Source organism: Azolla caroliniana, unplaced genomic scaffold, assembly GCF_043228905.1.
Source record: "Azolla caroliniana isolate FFs.n. ecotype wild unplaced genomic scaffold, voAzoCaro1.0.p SCAF_4, whole genome shotgun sequence".
NCBI classification, from domain to species: Eukaryota; Viridiplantae; Streptophyta; class Polypodiopsida; order Salviniales; family Salviniaceae; genus Azolla; species Azolla caroliniana.
In genome coordinates, this window is record NW_028230439.1 from 17,281,128 (window position 1) to 17,298,549 (window position 17,422).

The following is a 17,422-nucleotide window of genomic DNA, read 5'->3' on the forward strand; positions in this document are numbered from 1 at the left end:
CTGATATTTGAAGCATTTAAAACATTGGAATCCGAGCTGATCAATGGACAAAGTTGTATTCTACATTTTCAATGATAGTAATGTGAAGAAGGTTTTTGTCTTGATACTCAAAGAGATAAATAATATATATGTTAAGAATAAAACATTTTTTTGTGAACTGATGAGCTATGTGATCCATCTTATGATTTGGGAAGTTGGGTACCCATCATGATATTGATATAAGTTGGCACATCATGCCCATAGAGCTTGGTTTTCGTGTTTGTGCGCAATTGATTCCTTGTCAAAGCTTTTGGAAGGATAATTTCATTGTTATGCTTCCTTGTCAAAGCTTTTGGTTTTCGCGTTATGCACATGGCACCTCCCATGGTTCCTCATTTCTCGCATGGTGCCTCGCATGGGAGTGGTTGGGATCGGGCCGACTAAACTAGACTCGGTCGGCCCCAACTCCACAATATACAACGCATGATGTATTGGAAACATTATGTTAAACTAGCAAGCTATTGTCAACATGGATAAAACAAAAAAGTTTTTTTTTGCACTTACATGTCCATTGTGTTTTATTGTCATATACTTTGGATCATAATTTGAACCATACGTACTTGTGGAGCGAGCAAGCTCAACTTGGGTCAGATTGGTTGAAGAAGCCGACAACCGGATTAGATAGAAACCGATCGGTTAGGCCCAGATCAGTTGAAGTCGAGAGTTGGATCGGACGAAGATCGATCGGCTAGGTCAGATTGGTGGGTAGTCGGCAAGCCGTTTGGACCGATATTCCACAAGGGAATAATTTTGGGAGTTAGTGTTAGATGCTCATTTAATGAGCACTCAAGTATTCGTCAGTACTTGTTTCCCCATAGTCATGGCTTGCATTTAAAGTGCTCTTTGAGCACATTTGTATGTATAGAGTATTATTCATTTTTAATCTAAGTTTATTGTTTGCTCACTCTATCACTCTATCTTACTGTGTATTTTCCATTCTTTGTGTTTACCTAATTGTTGTTATTGTCTGGCTCAACTGATTGTGTTTGTTACAAGCTTTTGCGTACATAATTCTTTTCAGGGTATTAGAGCACGAGGGTTAGAAGGATCCTCTACTGTCGACAAAGCAAATCAACACATAGATGAAGAGTTTTCTTCCTCAAACAACAAGAACATGGACATAGGTATGGGTAGCTCTCTTCTAACAGAGAAGCTTGACAGAAACAACTATGCATCTTGGTCATACAAGATGCACCAGTACCTGCTTGGACATGGGTATTGGAGCTATGTCGAAGGAGTCAACAATGCAACACCGGATTCGAGACACAAAGATTTTCCCGCCTGGGAACAGGCAGCAAGCAAAGTTCTTTATTACTTTGCATCTAGTGTGAGCTACCATCTATTGAGCTACATCCAGGATGCCAAGACGCCGAAGGATGATTGGGGAAATCTGAAGAAGATCTTTGCCGCAAGCACGATAGCCAGAAAACTATAACTCAAACAGGAGCCGAGCAATGTCCGATAGAGAGACATGTCGGTGGTTAGTTACACCTCCAAGATTAAGGAGATTTGCGTCTCGCTTAGGTCGAACGTGACGATTGAAGAAGAAGAGATGGTGTAGGCCTGTCTCGGAGGTTTGGCACAGAAGTTCGGATAATTCCAAACGACGGTATGTACGAGAGAGAGCACACCATCGTTCTTCAAGCTTCAATCAATGTTGCTTGTTGAAGAGAACCATGCGGGTGTGTTAACAAGCACGCACGCCGACAACAAGATGTTATACACGGAGGTAGAGAGACTTCGTGGTCGTGGTGGACGACGCGGGTCGACACACAATGGAGGTGGTCGATAGGAGTAGAACTAGAGGCATATTAGAAATGTTGACAATGGTTCCAGACTCACCACCAGCAGGGGGAATCAAGGCGGCGCCAAAAGCCGGCAAGAGAAGGTCGTGACAAACTGCTGGTACTGTGGTCAAAAGGGCTAGAGAGAGAGTGAGTGTTGGAAGAAGCGTGTCGATTTGGATAGAGCTAGATCAAGCCGTGGAGACGTAGATAGGCATCACAAATCACACTTCGGTGGAGGCTCAACGCTAGTTGGAACGGGCCCAACCCTTGTAATGAAGCACAAAGCAAATAAGATGGGAGTTCGCACTTTTAAGCCGAAAGAGGTGTGGTATGTGGATTCCGGAGCGTTGAACCACATGACAAACCATAAAGAATGGTTCTCCTCCCTTGAGAAGATGGAGCAACCGAGAGTTGTCGAAATAGGCGACAACACCACACATCCCATCAAACACGTGGGCGACATACCACTCAGCCATGTCGGACAGAAGGGGGTGATGTGGAACGTACTGCATGTTCTGAAGATTGTGAAGAACTTGGTATCCGTTGGACAAATCATCAATCAAGGCATGTAGGTACGGTTCAATCATCTCGGTTGCTTCATCGAGAACGAGGGTCGGCTAATCGTGCATGGGTGCAAAGACGGAAGGATGTTGATCCTCGAGACCAATGATGTTGGCACCGCAATGTATGCGAAAGGACAAAGGGTCAAATCCGACATCGATCTGTGGCAGAAGCGGATCAGCCACATCAATTTTCCAAAGCTTCAAGAAATGTAGTTGAAACATGTGGTATTGGACAACCACAGTTTAGCGGCCGAAAAGGCCAAGTATGTGAAGCTTGTCAGCTCGGGAAGCAACATAGGCTTCCGTTCCCAAATGAGAAGAATTGGAATCGAAATCAGCTTGATCTAATCCACACGGATGTATGGGGACCAACAAGTTGTGTGAGCATGGGTGGGAACCGATACTTCGTGTCCCTCATCGACAATTTTAGTCGACACACTTGGGTCTACCTAATTGAGAAGAAGAGTGAAGTCTTCAGAATCTCATGTTTCCAGGACTTAAAGAACCTTGTAGAATGGGAAACTCAAAGGAAATCAAGTGTCTATGATTGGATGGCGGAAAAGAATACTTTTTCAGCCAATTCACGAGCTATCTGCAAAAAAAGGGAATCCGAAAGGAGTTCTCCTGCACATACATGCCGGAGCAGAATGACGTGGCCAAGGGACGAAACCGGACAATAGTAGAAGTTGTTAGGGCAATGCTGGAGGAGAAGAGCATGCCTAGGATCTATTGGGTTGAAGCGATCCGGACGGTCATCTACATATAGAATGGGATATCTGCTTCCGGAGCAAAGGTGTCGCCGCACAAGCTCTACTTCGTGCGAAAGCCTAATTTGGCACACCTTATGGTGTTCGGTAGAATTGCATATGTGCATATACCGAATGAGAGATGAGGTAAGCTGGATGCCAAGGCCGAGAAATGTATCTTGGTTGGCTACTTGCACGAGCAAAAGGGGTACAAGTTCTATAATCCCCGATCGAAGCAAGTGAACCGTGATGTTGTCTTTGACGAATCAACTTCTTGGTATTCCCTTCCGTCTTCGATCCCCAAAGACGTTGGGCCGATTGTTGGGGAAGAGGCCAGTGAGGCTAACCTCCTGGATGAGGCAGACATCGGAACCCCAGAAGAGAGTTCGATTTCATTTCGGCTAAGTGGGCCGAATGAGGGACTGAGTCAGAATGACCAGTCGGATGAGGAGCCGACGGGCAGTGGAGACTCGGCCCTGCAATCCCCGTAGATGAAGTTCAGGAGACGGCCTACCTGCAAGAGAAGGGAAGCAGAAAATGTCAAAATACGGCAACAATGGAGACACATTGGATCAAAGTGAATCTGATGGGGCCATGAGCGAAAATGAACCTCATGAGTTGAGGTCGGAGTTGGACAAGAGGGGCGTGAAATTGTCAAAGTAGAAGTTGCACCGATCAACCCGCAAGAAGAACCCCTCGTTCGGTACGGGTACAATGAATATATGGTGCATCACTATGCGTATATGGTGAAGGTGGCGAATTCTGAAGTGCTTAAGTTAGAAACCGATTGGTTAGGCCCGGATCGGCTGAAGAAGCCAAAGCCGAATCAACAATCAGCTAGGCCAAATCGACGGGCAGCCGACAAGACATTTGGACTGATATTCCACAAAGGAATAATTTTGGGAGTTAGAGTTAGATGCTCATGAAATGAGCACAGAAGTACTTCATCGATACTTGTCAACCCATTGTCAGGGCTTGTATTTAAAGTGCTCTTTGAGCACATTTGTATGTACAGAGTATTATTCATTTTGAATCTAAATTTGTTGTTTGCTCACTCTGTCACTCTCTCATACTTTGTATTTTCCATTCTCTATGTTTACCTAACTCTTGTTATTGTTCGGCTTAGTCGATTGTGTACAAGCTTCTGCGTACATAATTCTTTTTAGTATCATACGTACATTGACATTCGAGTATGGTAAACACCCTCGAAGTATGGTAAATACCATATTTTGTATTCCTTATTTATTATAAGGTAAGAAAGCTAAGGTAAAAAGAATAGTACGTAATATACTCGAATGCATTGGCAAACATTCCTTTTCATACAAATGCGTATGTTATCAAGACCGATCGACTAGGTTCAGATTGGATCGGAGAGCCAGTAGGCTGTTAGAGGCCTACGATCCTAGTCTAGTAGATAGGCATATTTTTGGGAGTTAGTGTTAGTAGCTCAATTATGAGCATTGAAATACTTGTCAATACTTCTGACTGTCCTTTATGGACTTTTATAAAAGTGCTCACTGAGCACACTTGTATGTACAGACAAAGTATTATTTTGAAATTGAGTTTTTGCTGTTATGCTCTCTCTCTCTCTCTCTCTCTCTCTCTCTCTCTCCATTGTTCTCTGTGGTTACCGTTCTTTGTTGTAATCCGACTGAGCCAATCGTGTCTGTGTAGCTTCCACACGCTAATCTTCACAAATTTGCACCAAACTACAAATACCATCTTCTCCAAATGGACAATGGGGGTGTGGGAACATAAACAAAGGAGACTCATTGACTATGAATATTTTGTCCGAACAAGTTTACAAGAGTATCCCATTCTACAACATTGCTCCACATCGATCAAATTCAAGATTTTTTTCTCCATATTTCCAATCATAACGTAAACCTACAAGCATTTCTCTCTTGGTTACAATATGTACTATCAACTCCTTCATAAAATTCTTGAGCATCAAGTGTCAATAACCAACTTCAAACACAACGTGAAAATGTTTCAGTTTGGTTTAGTAGGTCATGTTTGACCTCTAAGGGTGAAATAAAAGTACCCTATCTTTTGTGATTGTCTGTTGCCCCCAACGCAAAACAATTACCAAAGAATGTCTTGACGCAATCTTCATTGACCATCCAAGTCTATGAAGAATGTAATACATTAATAATCATGGTATAAGTTACAACGAAAATGGGCTTCATGAGGAGAAGCATCACTTCCTCCTCATTTAGCGAGAATCTTGAACAAATTAAGCTTTCCGAGTTTATCTTCGAGTATTGAAATTTCTTTATTGACAATTGGAACAACATTTTCAACTCGGGATGCTTGGCTTGTTTGATTGATTTGTTGTAATTGTTTTAAACCTTCAAGTTTCACATATTTTTGTACCAATGTATGGTTGTGCTATCAACGAACCATTAGAGTAGTTAGAAATGTGAGATTTGTCACTATTAAATTCCCATGAGTGGAACACTTCTAAGGAAATACATAAGGAAATTATCATACTATGTTCATACCTCATGACCCTCGAGATGACTTATTCGTGAATCATCATCCACTACACCTTCCTGCAACACCATTCCAACAAATATCTTTCACATTCTGTGGACTAATCATTAATAAAAAAAAGCTATAATCAATCATCTACTCAAAGTATTTACTATTATCTATTAGTATATTACACATGTATAAATGGAAACAAATGATGTAAGGGTTATACCTTGGCTAGTTTAAACCACTCATTTAAAGCTAAAAACAAAGATGATATGTCTTTGGGTTCTAGTTGTGTCTCCACTCCCCTGTCGACGATACATCGTAGCTCATGAATCTGCTTAGCCAATTTATTTTCTCTAATCTTTGAGCGATTGAGTTCTTCTTCCTTTGTGTCTAGAAGCCTAAAAAAATTTTAAATTGTCATACATTGTTGCTCTATGCATGTGTATTTCAATATTGATTCACCTTGTAATGAAAATCAACACTGAACATAAATGTGGATACTCCAGTTCTTTGCATCATTTATAAATGATCACAATATATGTAGTACTTTGCATCATTGGTAAATGATCACAATAACATATATTATATTTTCGTACTAATCCAATGTTGAGAGCTATTCTTTAGAATCTTAACTCAATATTATTTTAACTTCTTTTACAAAGTAAATCTGTATATGCATACCTATGCATGTGGTAACCATGATGCATGATGCTTTGTATTTGGATACGCATCATTAGTAAAACCAGATCATATGCATGCACACTTACGAAACTTTGTATGTTTAAACTTCATTGACAAGGAGAAATGTATCTAGAAATGACTTACTTTTGAAGGCAACTAACAATATTTTCGTCATCTTCAAAGCTTGATATTTTCAATGATGCCTCTGGTTGTGAGCTAGTCATGCAATAACTAATTAGATTAAAGGCATTTTGGTAACATGTTTATAGGTTAAATTTTTTTCATTCCAATTCTAACCTTGGTCGTTTAAGATTACCAATATCTTTTGTACAATGTCTCTTTGGAGAACTAGAACCACATTGATCAAGAAATCCTTCTTTGGAAACAAGTTGCTTGTTGCCACCTTTATCGTTATTTTGTGCATTACATACTCTTTCCTGTACAAGTTACTTGAATTAATTATCAATTGCTTCATACAAATTGTAGATATAAAAAAATAAAATTTGAATATTATTCAAGATCACCCATTGTCCAACTCTCCATAATTGATTTTACCTAGCTTCGATATAAATTGCATTATATATCCCCTTATGCATAGAGAACAAAGTTTTGTCTCGTGTTATACCCTATGTGGGAAAACAATGATGGCTAAGTCTTAAAAAGAAATGTGATCTCGTAGAGTCAAGTTTGCTATCATGAATCAAGGAAAATATAAAATGAATATGAATTGAATAAAACTCACCTACATAGAAGATCAATATGTAGAGTTGAAATCCCTCATTGATAAGTATGGGGAAATACCCACCCATCACCTACAACGTGAGGCATGGATTATGGTCAAAGAAAGATACTCATCACATACCAATTTTTATGTTCTTTGGAATCCTATCAGTCATTTAGCCTCCTTATAAGGCAATGCATCACCAACATATCATCACCCTTTCTCAGTCCTTCTCATGGAACTATGTAAAGTAATACTTCTTAATGCTTCTCGGGCAATGAGAGCTACGTTCAATAAACTCTACCTTCTTAGAAGATATGCGTATCATTACAATTAAGAATAACCTACTTGTGGTGTCTTCATGTTTGTTTGATTTGAGAATGGCCTTGACCATGAATCTTTTTCCTCCATCATCTTTTGTCTAAACTCCGATTTCATTTGCAACATCTCCATCTTCAATTCAACAATCTAATGAAGTGGAAAAAGGCAACCTATCATTAAGATGATAAAAATGCATTACACTCAAATAAATGGACAATGGATGGTAGTTTGAGGGGATGGATGACAAACCATTTGATAATCATGAGATTGGAGACTATTTTTCTTCCAATGATGATAGGACCTCATAGTTTAATTACCCTTATAATGGAGGGAACCAAATTGGTCATGAATGGAGAAAGATAGAGAGGGAGGGGTTTGGACCCCAATGGATGTGTTTGATAAAAAAAACTAACCTTTAGGGCAGAAGCCAACTTGAGAGGAAGAACTAACCTTTCGGGGAGAATGCAAATTCATGTATATAATCATTTTAGTTTTAAGTTTAATGCAAAAAGGAATTGTTAATCAATTACTTGTGTTAATAAGGGATTAGTTAAAATTAATGGAGAGCATTAATGCATTTTGAATAATGTAATATTGTAAACAAATTTAGGAGCAAAGAAAGATTCAAACATTGAGCCTCCACGCAATGCATATAGGGGGCTCCCTTCTTCAAATCCTTTTTTCTACCGCCAAGGCATAACTTAAGGTAATATTTGGTGTTATTGGGACAAAGATGGTGTTGTACGTTTATTTCATGTTGTTCGCTCGGGGGTGATCAATGTTGTTAGTCATCCATAATCCATTCGTTCTCTAATTTCTTATTATTTTGCTCATTGTTATAAGTTCGGCCATAATATTCCCAAATAGCATACATTTTGAAACCAAGAAAAAATATCCCTTATTTTTCAACGACCTAAATGTTGAGGATATTAGGAAAGGTCCCTTATCCTTCAATGCATGTGTTTAGTGGGCATTCTAAATGTTTTCCTATCTAAAGGCACAATATAAGAACATACCTTGATTGGACTTTATATTATTAAAGAGAGTGTTTCCTAAGACATTGGGCTGCCATGAGAAGTTCACAAGGAAGGTTTCAAAGTATTAATGTCATTTAACAAATAGAATGGAGAAATTGGAATATTGAGATGAATCATTGCATTTTCTTCATTGAAGTTTTCTTCGTCCATTAAGTAATTTCATCATTGAGAATTTGTCGCAAAACAAGTTGGCAGTCGATGATCTGGACAATATTGAGTATTTGTCATAGATAGACACTTGATTAAAGAAGGCAAGTAGACATTATGTAAGCATCTTTGTTGCATGTAGGCGTTTGATTAAGAAGGTTAAAGCTCATTACTTGGTGTAACAAAGCCACAAATACAACTTATCAGTAGTGGATGAGCATCTAGAGAAGATTGCCATTGTGAATGGCTCAACTAGAATACAACTACTCAAGATCGTCCACATCTAGTGATACATATTCGACTATGTAATTAATAGCAAACATTTTCACAAACTATTACTTTTGACATACCTGAACCTCGTACTTAGTTGCACACTCTAATAGTGATATCTCAAGCTCCTTAACTTTTGCTTCATAAGACTTGGTATCACTCTAGTGACAAAACTTCGAAGTGTTACATAAAATTTTGTGTGACTAGTAGATAAAAATGTTTCATTTAAATTGACCGAGTTATATTACATTGTGGTGAGACAAAAGTGGAAATGTCATATACCTTGTCATCCTGGTGAGCATGGTGAAAGGGATCTCGCACATTGTTCAAGAGAGACCCTTGAGGTAATTTAGAAGGTAAAAAGACGAGAACAAAAGTCAGCAAGCAGGAAGATCAAAATGCACAAAGCTTTTTATGTTTTTTTAAAGGCCCCCGATATTTTTAAAAAATTGTTTGTTGTTGTTGTATATGCCCCCGAGTTTTTGTGATTTCCTAAGGCACTCCTCTTGAACCAAAAACTTGGGATACGGGTGGTCAACGTGAGATAGATAGATATCTTTGTTAATGTCCATTGGAGATCAAATTGTGATATATATGAGATGGGACCTAAACTGCCAATGTGGAATCATGTCCCACGGTGTAGACCACCAAGCCTATAGCCAGAGAAACTCGTGGGCATGTCCATGGCATCATCGGAGAAATAATGAAACCTCAGGTGTAGGGGCATCTTGGGGAAATAACAAAAACGCGAGGCTATAATTGAAATTATACACACACACACACACACACACACATATATATATGTATAATATACATACCTCCATTGGTATTGGAGGGACCTCTTGCCCATGGTGGGCCTGCAGACCTCACGCCATTGCGATTGTTATTTTGGTTAGCGCTGCTGTATATAGCATTGGCTCGATGGTGGCCATAGCCATAACGATCGAATCTTATCCCGACTTGATCATCACTGTCCCGGTGATTATTCGTACCCAGCCTAGTCTGGCTACGAGAAATAGGGTTAGGTTTCGGATGTAAACAGGTATTAGAATTAGGGTTGGAGTGAGGGCTGTAATTGAGGCAAAGTGTGGGTGAGTTAGGGTTGGGCTTAGGATTATAGTTAAGGCAAGGGGTGGGGGCATTAGAGTTGGGCTTAATGTTATAGTTAAGGCGAGGGCTTGTAGAAATGGGGATAGGGTTAGCGTTATAGTTAAGATAGCGAGGGGTGGGAGATTTTGGGGTAGGCCTAGGGTTATAATGAAGGCGAGGGGTAGGAGAATTAGGGTTACGGGTAGGGGAAGGGCTTGTAGAACTAGAAGTAGAATTAGGATTAGGATTAGGGTTAGGATAAAGAGAATTTGAAGTAGGGTTAGGATTAGGAGGAACAGAAGGAGAGCGAGGGGTAGGAGAATTAGGGTTACAGTTAGGGGAAGGGCTTGTAGAACTAGAAGTAGAATTAGGATTAGGATTAGGGTTAGGATAAAGAGAATTTGAAGTAGGGCTAGGATTAGGAGGAACAGAAGGAGAGCGAGGGGAAATAGAACTATTAAGGTTAGGGCTGGAGTAATAAAGGATGTCACCGGGCTCCGCAGGGCTCTGCATAATAATACTGTTACGGGAGATATTTAGGTCAGGGCTGCTATGGCGATGGATGGTTATACGATGATGGCCAGCATCGCATTCATCATCAGCGTCATCATCATCATCCTCATCGTTGTCATCACCATTTACGTCTGTTGCAGTAAAAGTCTGTTGCGCGGCGCTCAATCGCTGAGCACCATCATCATAATCATCATCACCACAATCATCATCATCAGCATCAGCATCACCATGTACAGCATTATAATCACGTCGTAATTTGGTATCCACTCGCTCCATCCCCGCCGCTTCAAATCCGCAGGCGAGAGAAGAGAGTCCGCCGCCGCCGCCGTACGTGGTGCAGCTGGCTGGCCTCTTCCACGGCCGTACCATTAGCTGGAGTCCATCGTGGATGCGGTGGATGTTGTGATTGGGGGTAGTGGAATGCGTGTGGGGATTGTCGGCGTGGACCTCGCTCTGCACATGCTGGCGCTCGTCTGTTGTGTCGGGGGAGGAGGAGGAGGAGGAGGAGGAGGGGAGGGCGGCGGCGGCGGCGGCGGCGTTTTTCCCAGGACTAGGAGGAGCAGAACACCGTCTCTGCGCGGTGTATGCCGGTGATGGCGATGGCGATGGCGAGGGGTACGGATCCGTCGTCGTCGTGCTCCTCCTCCTCCTCATGGTCATGGTGAGGAGGCTGTTGTTGGCGCCGCGGGTCGGGGAAGGCGGCTCAGGGTGGGATGGTGGGCCCGTGCGCTTCTTCTTCTTCGAGAGATTGAGATGGTGGGATGATTGGCAGTAATTGTATGAAGACGACGCTGGCCTTCTTGCCATGGCGGCGGCGGCGGCGGCGGCGGCGGCTGCAGAAGAAGAAGAAGGTGGCGGCGGCGGCGGGGGACATGGCGAACTCATCCTCTCCACATTCTCCCAAACTATTTTGTGATACGAGGGGGTCTTATATTTATTTATTTATTTATTTGTTTAGTTTTACTCAACAAAATTCTTATGTAGTTTGGGTCGTGTCTTGATGATTTTACATAAAAAAGAAAGAAAATGACACACACATGACGGACGGACGGACGGACGGACGTCTCTCCATATCATCCCGTCGCCACAGACACAGACATAGACAGACACAGACACAGACACAGACACAGACACAGACATAGACGGTCGCAACGAAGATCTCCTTTCCGGAATCAATCAATCAATCAATCCTTCCTTCCTTCTTCCATCCCATCCCATCCCTTGATTCTTTCTTGGAACAGGAGGGATAAATGATGCAGTCCGCCTCTGCCATCGCAGAATCCTTCCTGCTGCTACCTTCTTCTTCCTCCTCCTCCTCCTCCTTCCCATTCATGTGGCTTCTTCCGCTCCTCTGCGTATGTTGCTGCGTCCTCCTCTTCTCCCGCCACCACCACCACCACCACCAGCTCCCCTCCATCCTCCTCCTCCTCCTCCTCCTCCCCTATCAATGCAGACCTTCATCTTCCACAACCAAACGTTGCTGCCGTTGCTCCTTCCTCCCCTTCAAGCTTCTCATCAGACGTTGCCCCTGCCTCGTGTTTTCACGCCCCAAGGCCTGCTTCTTGTGCCACAAGCTTTCGTTGCTCTACCACTGCCGCTTCTACCACATCTCTCCATTCCACTAAACTCGACTTTTCTTCTGCTTCCGTAACAAAACTCGACGCTCCGCCTTCAAAACGTGCCCCTGCTACATCCATAACAGGACTTGATTCTCCGCCTTCAATCCATGCTTCTTCTACAAGCTTTCCCTATGTAACTGAGCTTCATCAGCCTTTCCAGAAGGATCTGAGGGCCTCCCTCCCTACAGATGTGGATGAATCTATTAGGCCGAGCAGTGCTGGTTTCCATGATCCATTTGGCTCATGGGAAAAAGATGGTCCTAGTTTCTCACCGTTGAGTAGCTCTGCTTATAATTGCTCCGGCGTGGGTACTGTTGGTTTACCATGGCGTCCTAGCTTTAAAACAACAAGGGAGATGCTGAAGAGACGGCCTGCGACTGCTATCAAAATGACCTACATGTCTGTTAAAGAAAAAGTGGACCGAGAAGTAGATGCAAATAATCTTGCAATGGTAAGCCTCACCTAAAAACTCATATGTTTCCTCATTTCATTAGCATTATCTTTGTGTTTACAGTGTGAGATATTTGTATGATTATCCCAGTATGATAGTACAAGGGGGATGTAAAACCTGTATTAATTAGAGACATGCTTGATGAAGGGAATTCTGCTTGGACCATCTATCGACCATCATGTGCAACGTTGTAATCTTCTTGATTGTGAATGTTGGCAATGCAATACATGAACTTTGAACTTTCATCGAACCCATAGTCGAGGTTTCGCAATGTTGGTGCCAGGAAGGCTAAACTGTGCTATATCCCGTCTACTATGTGCACAAATTGACATGTCCGGTGTCCAATTTCAGTGTTCAATGGAGTATAGAATCAGGACGTCATGGACCATGGTATGGACTTCATGGCTAGACTATTCACTGAGGGAAACCACATTTTCTGATCTCAGTGGTATAAATAGAATAAAGTTGTGTTTCTTACTTCCATAAAGAGATAGGCGATCCTATCATAGCCATAGTTTCTTTCTCAGTCTACATACCATATTATTCTGATTGTTATTTTCCTCCATGCCCCGTCTAAGTTCTCTATTATCTTTTTGATTTGTATGAATTGATCGAATATTGATCATTATCATCGTTGAATCATTATGCTCCAATCTGCAGCCCACCAAGCTTAATTAATATTGCAAGAAGTTGATACTTGACACATCTTCTAATACCACACATTGAGATGAGTGACAGTTTTTATATTTCCGAAAGTTACCTGTCATGATAACAGTTGCAGCAATATTAGTCCTGCCGAAATTTTTCCACAATTTTTAGTGTTTGTACAATTTGGCAACGCAACTTCATGATGAACAAAAAGTGAGTTTCTGGAGATTGTTTGTGGGGTCTGATTACCCATCACATGTTGCATTTTTGGAATAGAATTGATTTACATGTGAATGTACTAGAAGAATGCGCACGAAGAATTGAGACATTGTAAAGCTAATTTTGTTTTAACACTGAAATTGTCATCAAGCATCTTTGTGTACTAGAACGCCTTTGCAATGAATAGAAATTGCAAAATATGTGGCCAAATGTATAGGCAGACCTTTGCTACACTATATGACATTTGGGGCAGAGTGTATCCTCTTCAGAGGAACACGTGGAACAAAGTTTTTCCAATATCATATTATCTAGTATGCCTAAATATATTTTTCATGTGCAATCAGTATCATTCATAATATATGTTTGGTTAGAGCAAACTGCATATACAAAACGTTATTTTTGACTTTTGAAATTTGTACATAATATCGTCTCCTCAATAATGAACCATGGCATTCAATTTATGGAATGAACCTAAAACGAGAATATGTTCTGTTTCTTAGATCCCCATGCATTTCTTACAATAAATAGAGAATGTGTCCAAGCAGGTAACCTTGCAGTCAGCACAGACAATAAATAGAAGGTCCTCTGTTTCAAGTTCAAGGTATCAAAACTCACGTGCTGGGTTGATGTGTGCATAAATATTCACCAGCAAATTCTAATTGTGTGGATGACTTCGAATTTATGGTTGAGATAAAACCATTTTTGATTGGAGCACATGTGAGAAGGATCCTAAAAAGTTTCCATGATATATGCACATTAAAAATTGGATCACTGTGCATTGAGGAAGATATCTCTACGTCGTATATTTCAAGTATATGTTTTAGATGATAGGAAACGCTAAAGATGACTGCTGAGAAAATATCAAGTTTTAGTATCGATTTTGAATGCTGCCGCTTCTTTGTGTTTTGTGCAGTTCATCTAATCGCAAGCCTATTGTTGGGAGTCATGATCGCAAGTGGGTCTATGAAGCTAACACAGTGACACATGAAGAACAGGTGAGCAATCTGAAGCACTATTATCAATTTACTTCCAAATCTCCCGTTAGAGTCTTCTGAAATGGGGGGTTTGTTTTATTGGCTTCAGTTTTTCTTTTCTTTTCTTGACATTTGACCCTTCAGCTACGATCTTGTCTGTAATGTACTGATCCTTATGTTAATGTAACAATCCTTCTTGCTCTTCTCCATTGCAAGCTCAAGCTTGCTTTCACTCTTTCTCTGTTCTCATAATTATTTGTACATCTTTTCCCACTGAGAGCTGGAACATATTAACGGTGCTGATTTTAGAGAGTAATGTCTCTTTGTCGTAATAACAACGTAGACAACATTTAGAGTGAAGATGGGTCTGGGATCTATGTATCTTAACTCCATAAAAGCAAACCACTTATTCCCTTGTCTGAAATGTAATGTCATCAATATACCATCTGGACATGTTTTAGTTTGATTTCCATATGTATTGTTTTCTTTTCACGAACTTGAAATGTGGCAGCTTAAGGATATAATCAGAAACCTGGAGAACTGTAAGAAAAAATGGGAGAACGATGGGAACTATTTGCAAGCTGCAACAGTTGCTAAACAGCTTCAAGCTTTAAAGGTATCTACATTAATAGTTTCATAGAAGTTATCAATGTTGGATCTTCTTCTGATTTCCAAAACATATTTTTAGATATTCTTAGAAAATAAGAGAAGGACAACGATGCTGAAAGCACACTGCAAAGAAAAAGAAGATGCTGAATCTGCATATAAAGCTGAACTTAATGAAAAGAATAAAGTAAAATTTCCGTCTGGTTGATATGGTGGCAGAAATAGAATCTCCCCACATATTATAACAGTATATGTCATATAACTCCATAAATGCATGTGTTTGTGTTTCCTTTGCTTCGTATATATTTGAATCTGATACCCAATGACCATCGAGAAAATGATTGGCTGTTTTATATCTCCTTGAAGTGGTTGGATTGGTTTTTCTTTAAGCAACAAATTTATGCACTGCAAAATATATAAACTGATAGATAACGGTGTGGGTTTTACATTAGTGTCGAAACCCAGTGTAAATTGTGTAGGGTAAGCATATATCTTCCCTAATATGAGTGAGATAAAGCTTAACTAGTGACTCAAGAGGACTGAATAATTACTTCAGAGTATGTGCCAAATGATAGAATCATCATCAAGCATACTCATCCTCATTCTCAAAAAGTCTGCACTGTAGTCCATGAAGGCTTAGTGAGGAAATTGAAGCACTAGGATTGAAAACCAGAGTTGGAACCGTGAGTGAGTATTTGTTGGAAAATGTAACTATACTGTCCAAATAGAAGAAAGATGGATTGAAAACTTTTATGAATTTGTGATCATCATGCCTAATTGTCATATTTCTTAAGGTATCGTGACATGCTACTCATGGAGGGGTTCTTTTGTGGATTATTTTTGAAGTTCATAAATTTAACTTGGTGTATGTGCCGGCTCATTCAGCTTTGGAAAGGAAGGTTCAAGGTTTTCCAGGATGAAGTCATACAGCATGCCCAGTTTTTGAAGCAACAGCACGCTATTGCGTTGCAAAGCTTTAGGAATAAAATGTACAGAAGAATCCCCAAAAAACCTCAACTTTCACGGGACTTACTTAATGAAAGGAAGGTTCAGGTAATGTAGCCGTTTTGAAGCAAACTTAGTTCAAACATTTGCAGTGTGTTTCTTCCCTAGCTTTTCCTAAAAAGCAAGCAATATATATGAACATACATCTGCGATCTTGATAAGTGTTTTCTCCATAGTATGCGTTTGATGCACACTGATAAGGCTTACATGACATGATATTCAGCATCTTTTAGTCTCTTCATCATGATTTATGTTAAGCGGTTTATATTTCTGTGGATTGCAGACATTTCTTGGCAAACAAGGCAAATATCTAGAAGCTCAGACAGTAAAGAGCCATGCTGATCATAAGGAGTTCAAAGAATTGCAAGCGACGCTGGATGCCTTTCAATGCGAGGTTTCACTGAAAGAACGAGCATTGAAAGCAAAACAACAATCAGAGATGTCAATCTTACTTCAGCGTGCAGCTCAAACTCGGGATGAGTTTAGAAAGAACAAGGAAAATGATATTGCATGCTGCATTCAGGTAATAATCTTAAGCTCTTTCCAACTCTCTTGTTGACTTAATAGTTTTACCCTTTGAAAAACATATATTTCATGCTCTCTAAACATGCAGCGCCATAAGCACATACTAGGAGACCTTGATGTTCTGCACAAGCAAGAAAGGCTCAAATTCGAACAACGGATGAAGAAGATAATCCGGGAATTCCGAGCTGTAGGCGGAGAAATGAGGGATTTGAGTCATGCCATGGAGAAGTTGGTTGTACCTGCTGTAACAACAGAAAGTGGTGGTATTGTGGAAGACTTTGCATCATCATCGAAGTTGGAGACCTTAAATATTGGAAGCTTATCACGATGATGATAACTATAGCTCAAAAGGAATGTCTACAAAGTGGAAATTTGAGTGCTTCAATGTTGGGGGCTTATCCAGATGATAGCTCATCAAGAATTTGTTAATCCAAGAAATTTATGGATAGTGATGAAAATTAATTTTTTCACCCGTCTGTATAATGTCATTTAGCATGCAGAAGAGGCAAAGACACGAGAGAGATTATATATAATCACTATTTTCTTGCATTGCAAAATGTAAAGGGGATTTTGATTTCTTCTTTATGTACTGATTGGTGTTTATTCTACTCCATAAAATTGTCAGAGTGTTAAAATATCTGCCCCTCCCTTCTAAGGCCCAATAAAACAAACGTAAAGCGTTGTTTTCTTCTCCGGAATCAACAAAACTACAAACAACAAGGTTTGGGGAGGAAAGAATGGATAGCTCCCATTGGAACCTTGTTGAGAAGGCGCAAACGGAGGGGTGGGTGGGTAAGCACTCCATACATACTCTGTAATGCTCCTTAAAAGAACACTTGGAGCTATTGAGCTAGACAAGCATACCATTCGAAGGTAGGCATTACGATCACCTACTATGCACGTTTACTTGTGAGATTTGAAGTTGGCATTTGAAACTAGATAGACCACGTAGGTACATTGCACCCAATGAAAAGATA

General features: G+C 40.4%; 2 protein-coding genes across 2 annotated transcripts; one reads left to right on the forward strand and one right to left on the reverse strand.

The window, feature by feature from the left end:
- Positions 1 to 5,031: 5,031 nt before the first annotated feature.
- LOC147865185 (uncharacterized) lies at positions 5,032 to 10,711 on the reverse strand. Its single transcript, XM_087318618.1, has 8 exons — positions 9,615 to 10,711; positions 9,079 to 9,134; positions 7,370 to 7,489; positions 6,598 to 6,737; positions 6,445 to 6,516; positions 5,843 to 6,017; positions 5,640 to 5,690; positions 5,032 to 5,526 (listed from the first exon to the last, which is right to left on the reverse strand). Exons 1-8 carry the CDS (start codon positions 10,672 to 10,674, stop codon positions 5,347 to 5,349), a joined length of 1,854 nt encoding a protein of 617 aa, XP_087174744.1. The 5' UTR covers positions 10,675 to 10,711; the 3' UTR covers positions 5,032 to 5,346.
- A 286-nt stretch (positions 10,712 to 10,997) lies between these two features.
- LOC147865186 (uncharacterized) lies at positions 10,998 to 16,914 on the forward strand. Its single transcript, XM_087318647.1, has 9 exons — positions 10,998 to 11,059; positions 11,658 to 12,468; positions 13,881 to 13,936; positions 14,249 to 14,330; positions 14,821 to 14,925; positions 14,998 to 15,102; positions 15,801 to 15,968; positions 16,204 to 16,443; positions 16,534 to 16,914. Exons 1-9 carry the CDS (start codon positions 10,998 to 11,000, stop codon positions 16,774 to 16,776), a joined length of 1,872 nt encoding a protein of 623 aa, XP_087174773.1. The 3' UTR covers positions 16,777 to 16,914.
- Positions 16,915 to 17,422: the final 508 nt, after the last annotated feature.

What these genes read in the sequence shown, in the direction of transcription:
- LOC147865185 (XM_087318618.1), bottom strand. Translation starts at nt 10,674, where the DNA reads ATGGAGCGAGTGGATACCAAATTACGACGTGATTATAATGCTGTACAT. An exon ending in TCCCTCCAATACCAATGGAG is followed by an intron (nt 9,135 to 9,614) that starts GTATGTATATTA and finishes AATTACCTCAAG; the next exon opens with GGTCTCTCTTGAACAATGTG. An exon ending in CAAACATGAAGACACCACAA is followed by an intron (nt 6,738 to 7,369) that starts GTAGGTTATTCT and finishes TAACTTGTACAG; the next exon opens with GAAAGAGTATGTAATGCACA.
- LOC147865186 (XM_087318647.1), top strand. Translation starts at nt 10,998, where the DNA reads ATGGCGATGGCGAGGGGTACGGATCCGTCGTCGTCGTGCTCCTCCTCC. An exon ending in AACAGCTTCAAGCTTTAAAG is followed by an intron (nt 14,926 to 14,997) that starts GTATCTACATTA and finishes ACATATTTTTAG; the next exon opens with ATATTCTTAGAAAATAAGAG. An exon ending in TTAATGAAAGGAAGGTTCAG is followed by an intron (nt 15,969 to 16,203) that starts GTAATGTAGCCG and finishes TGTGGATTGCAG; the next exon opens with ACATTTCTTGGCAAACAAGG.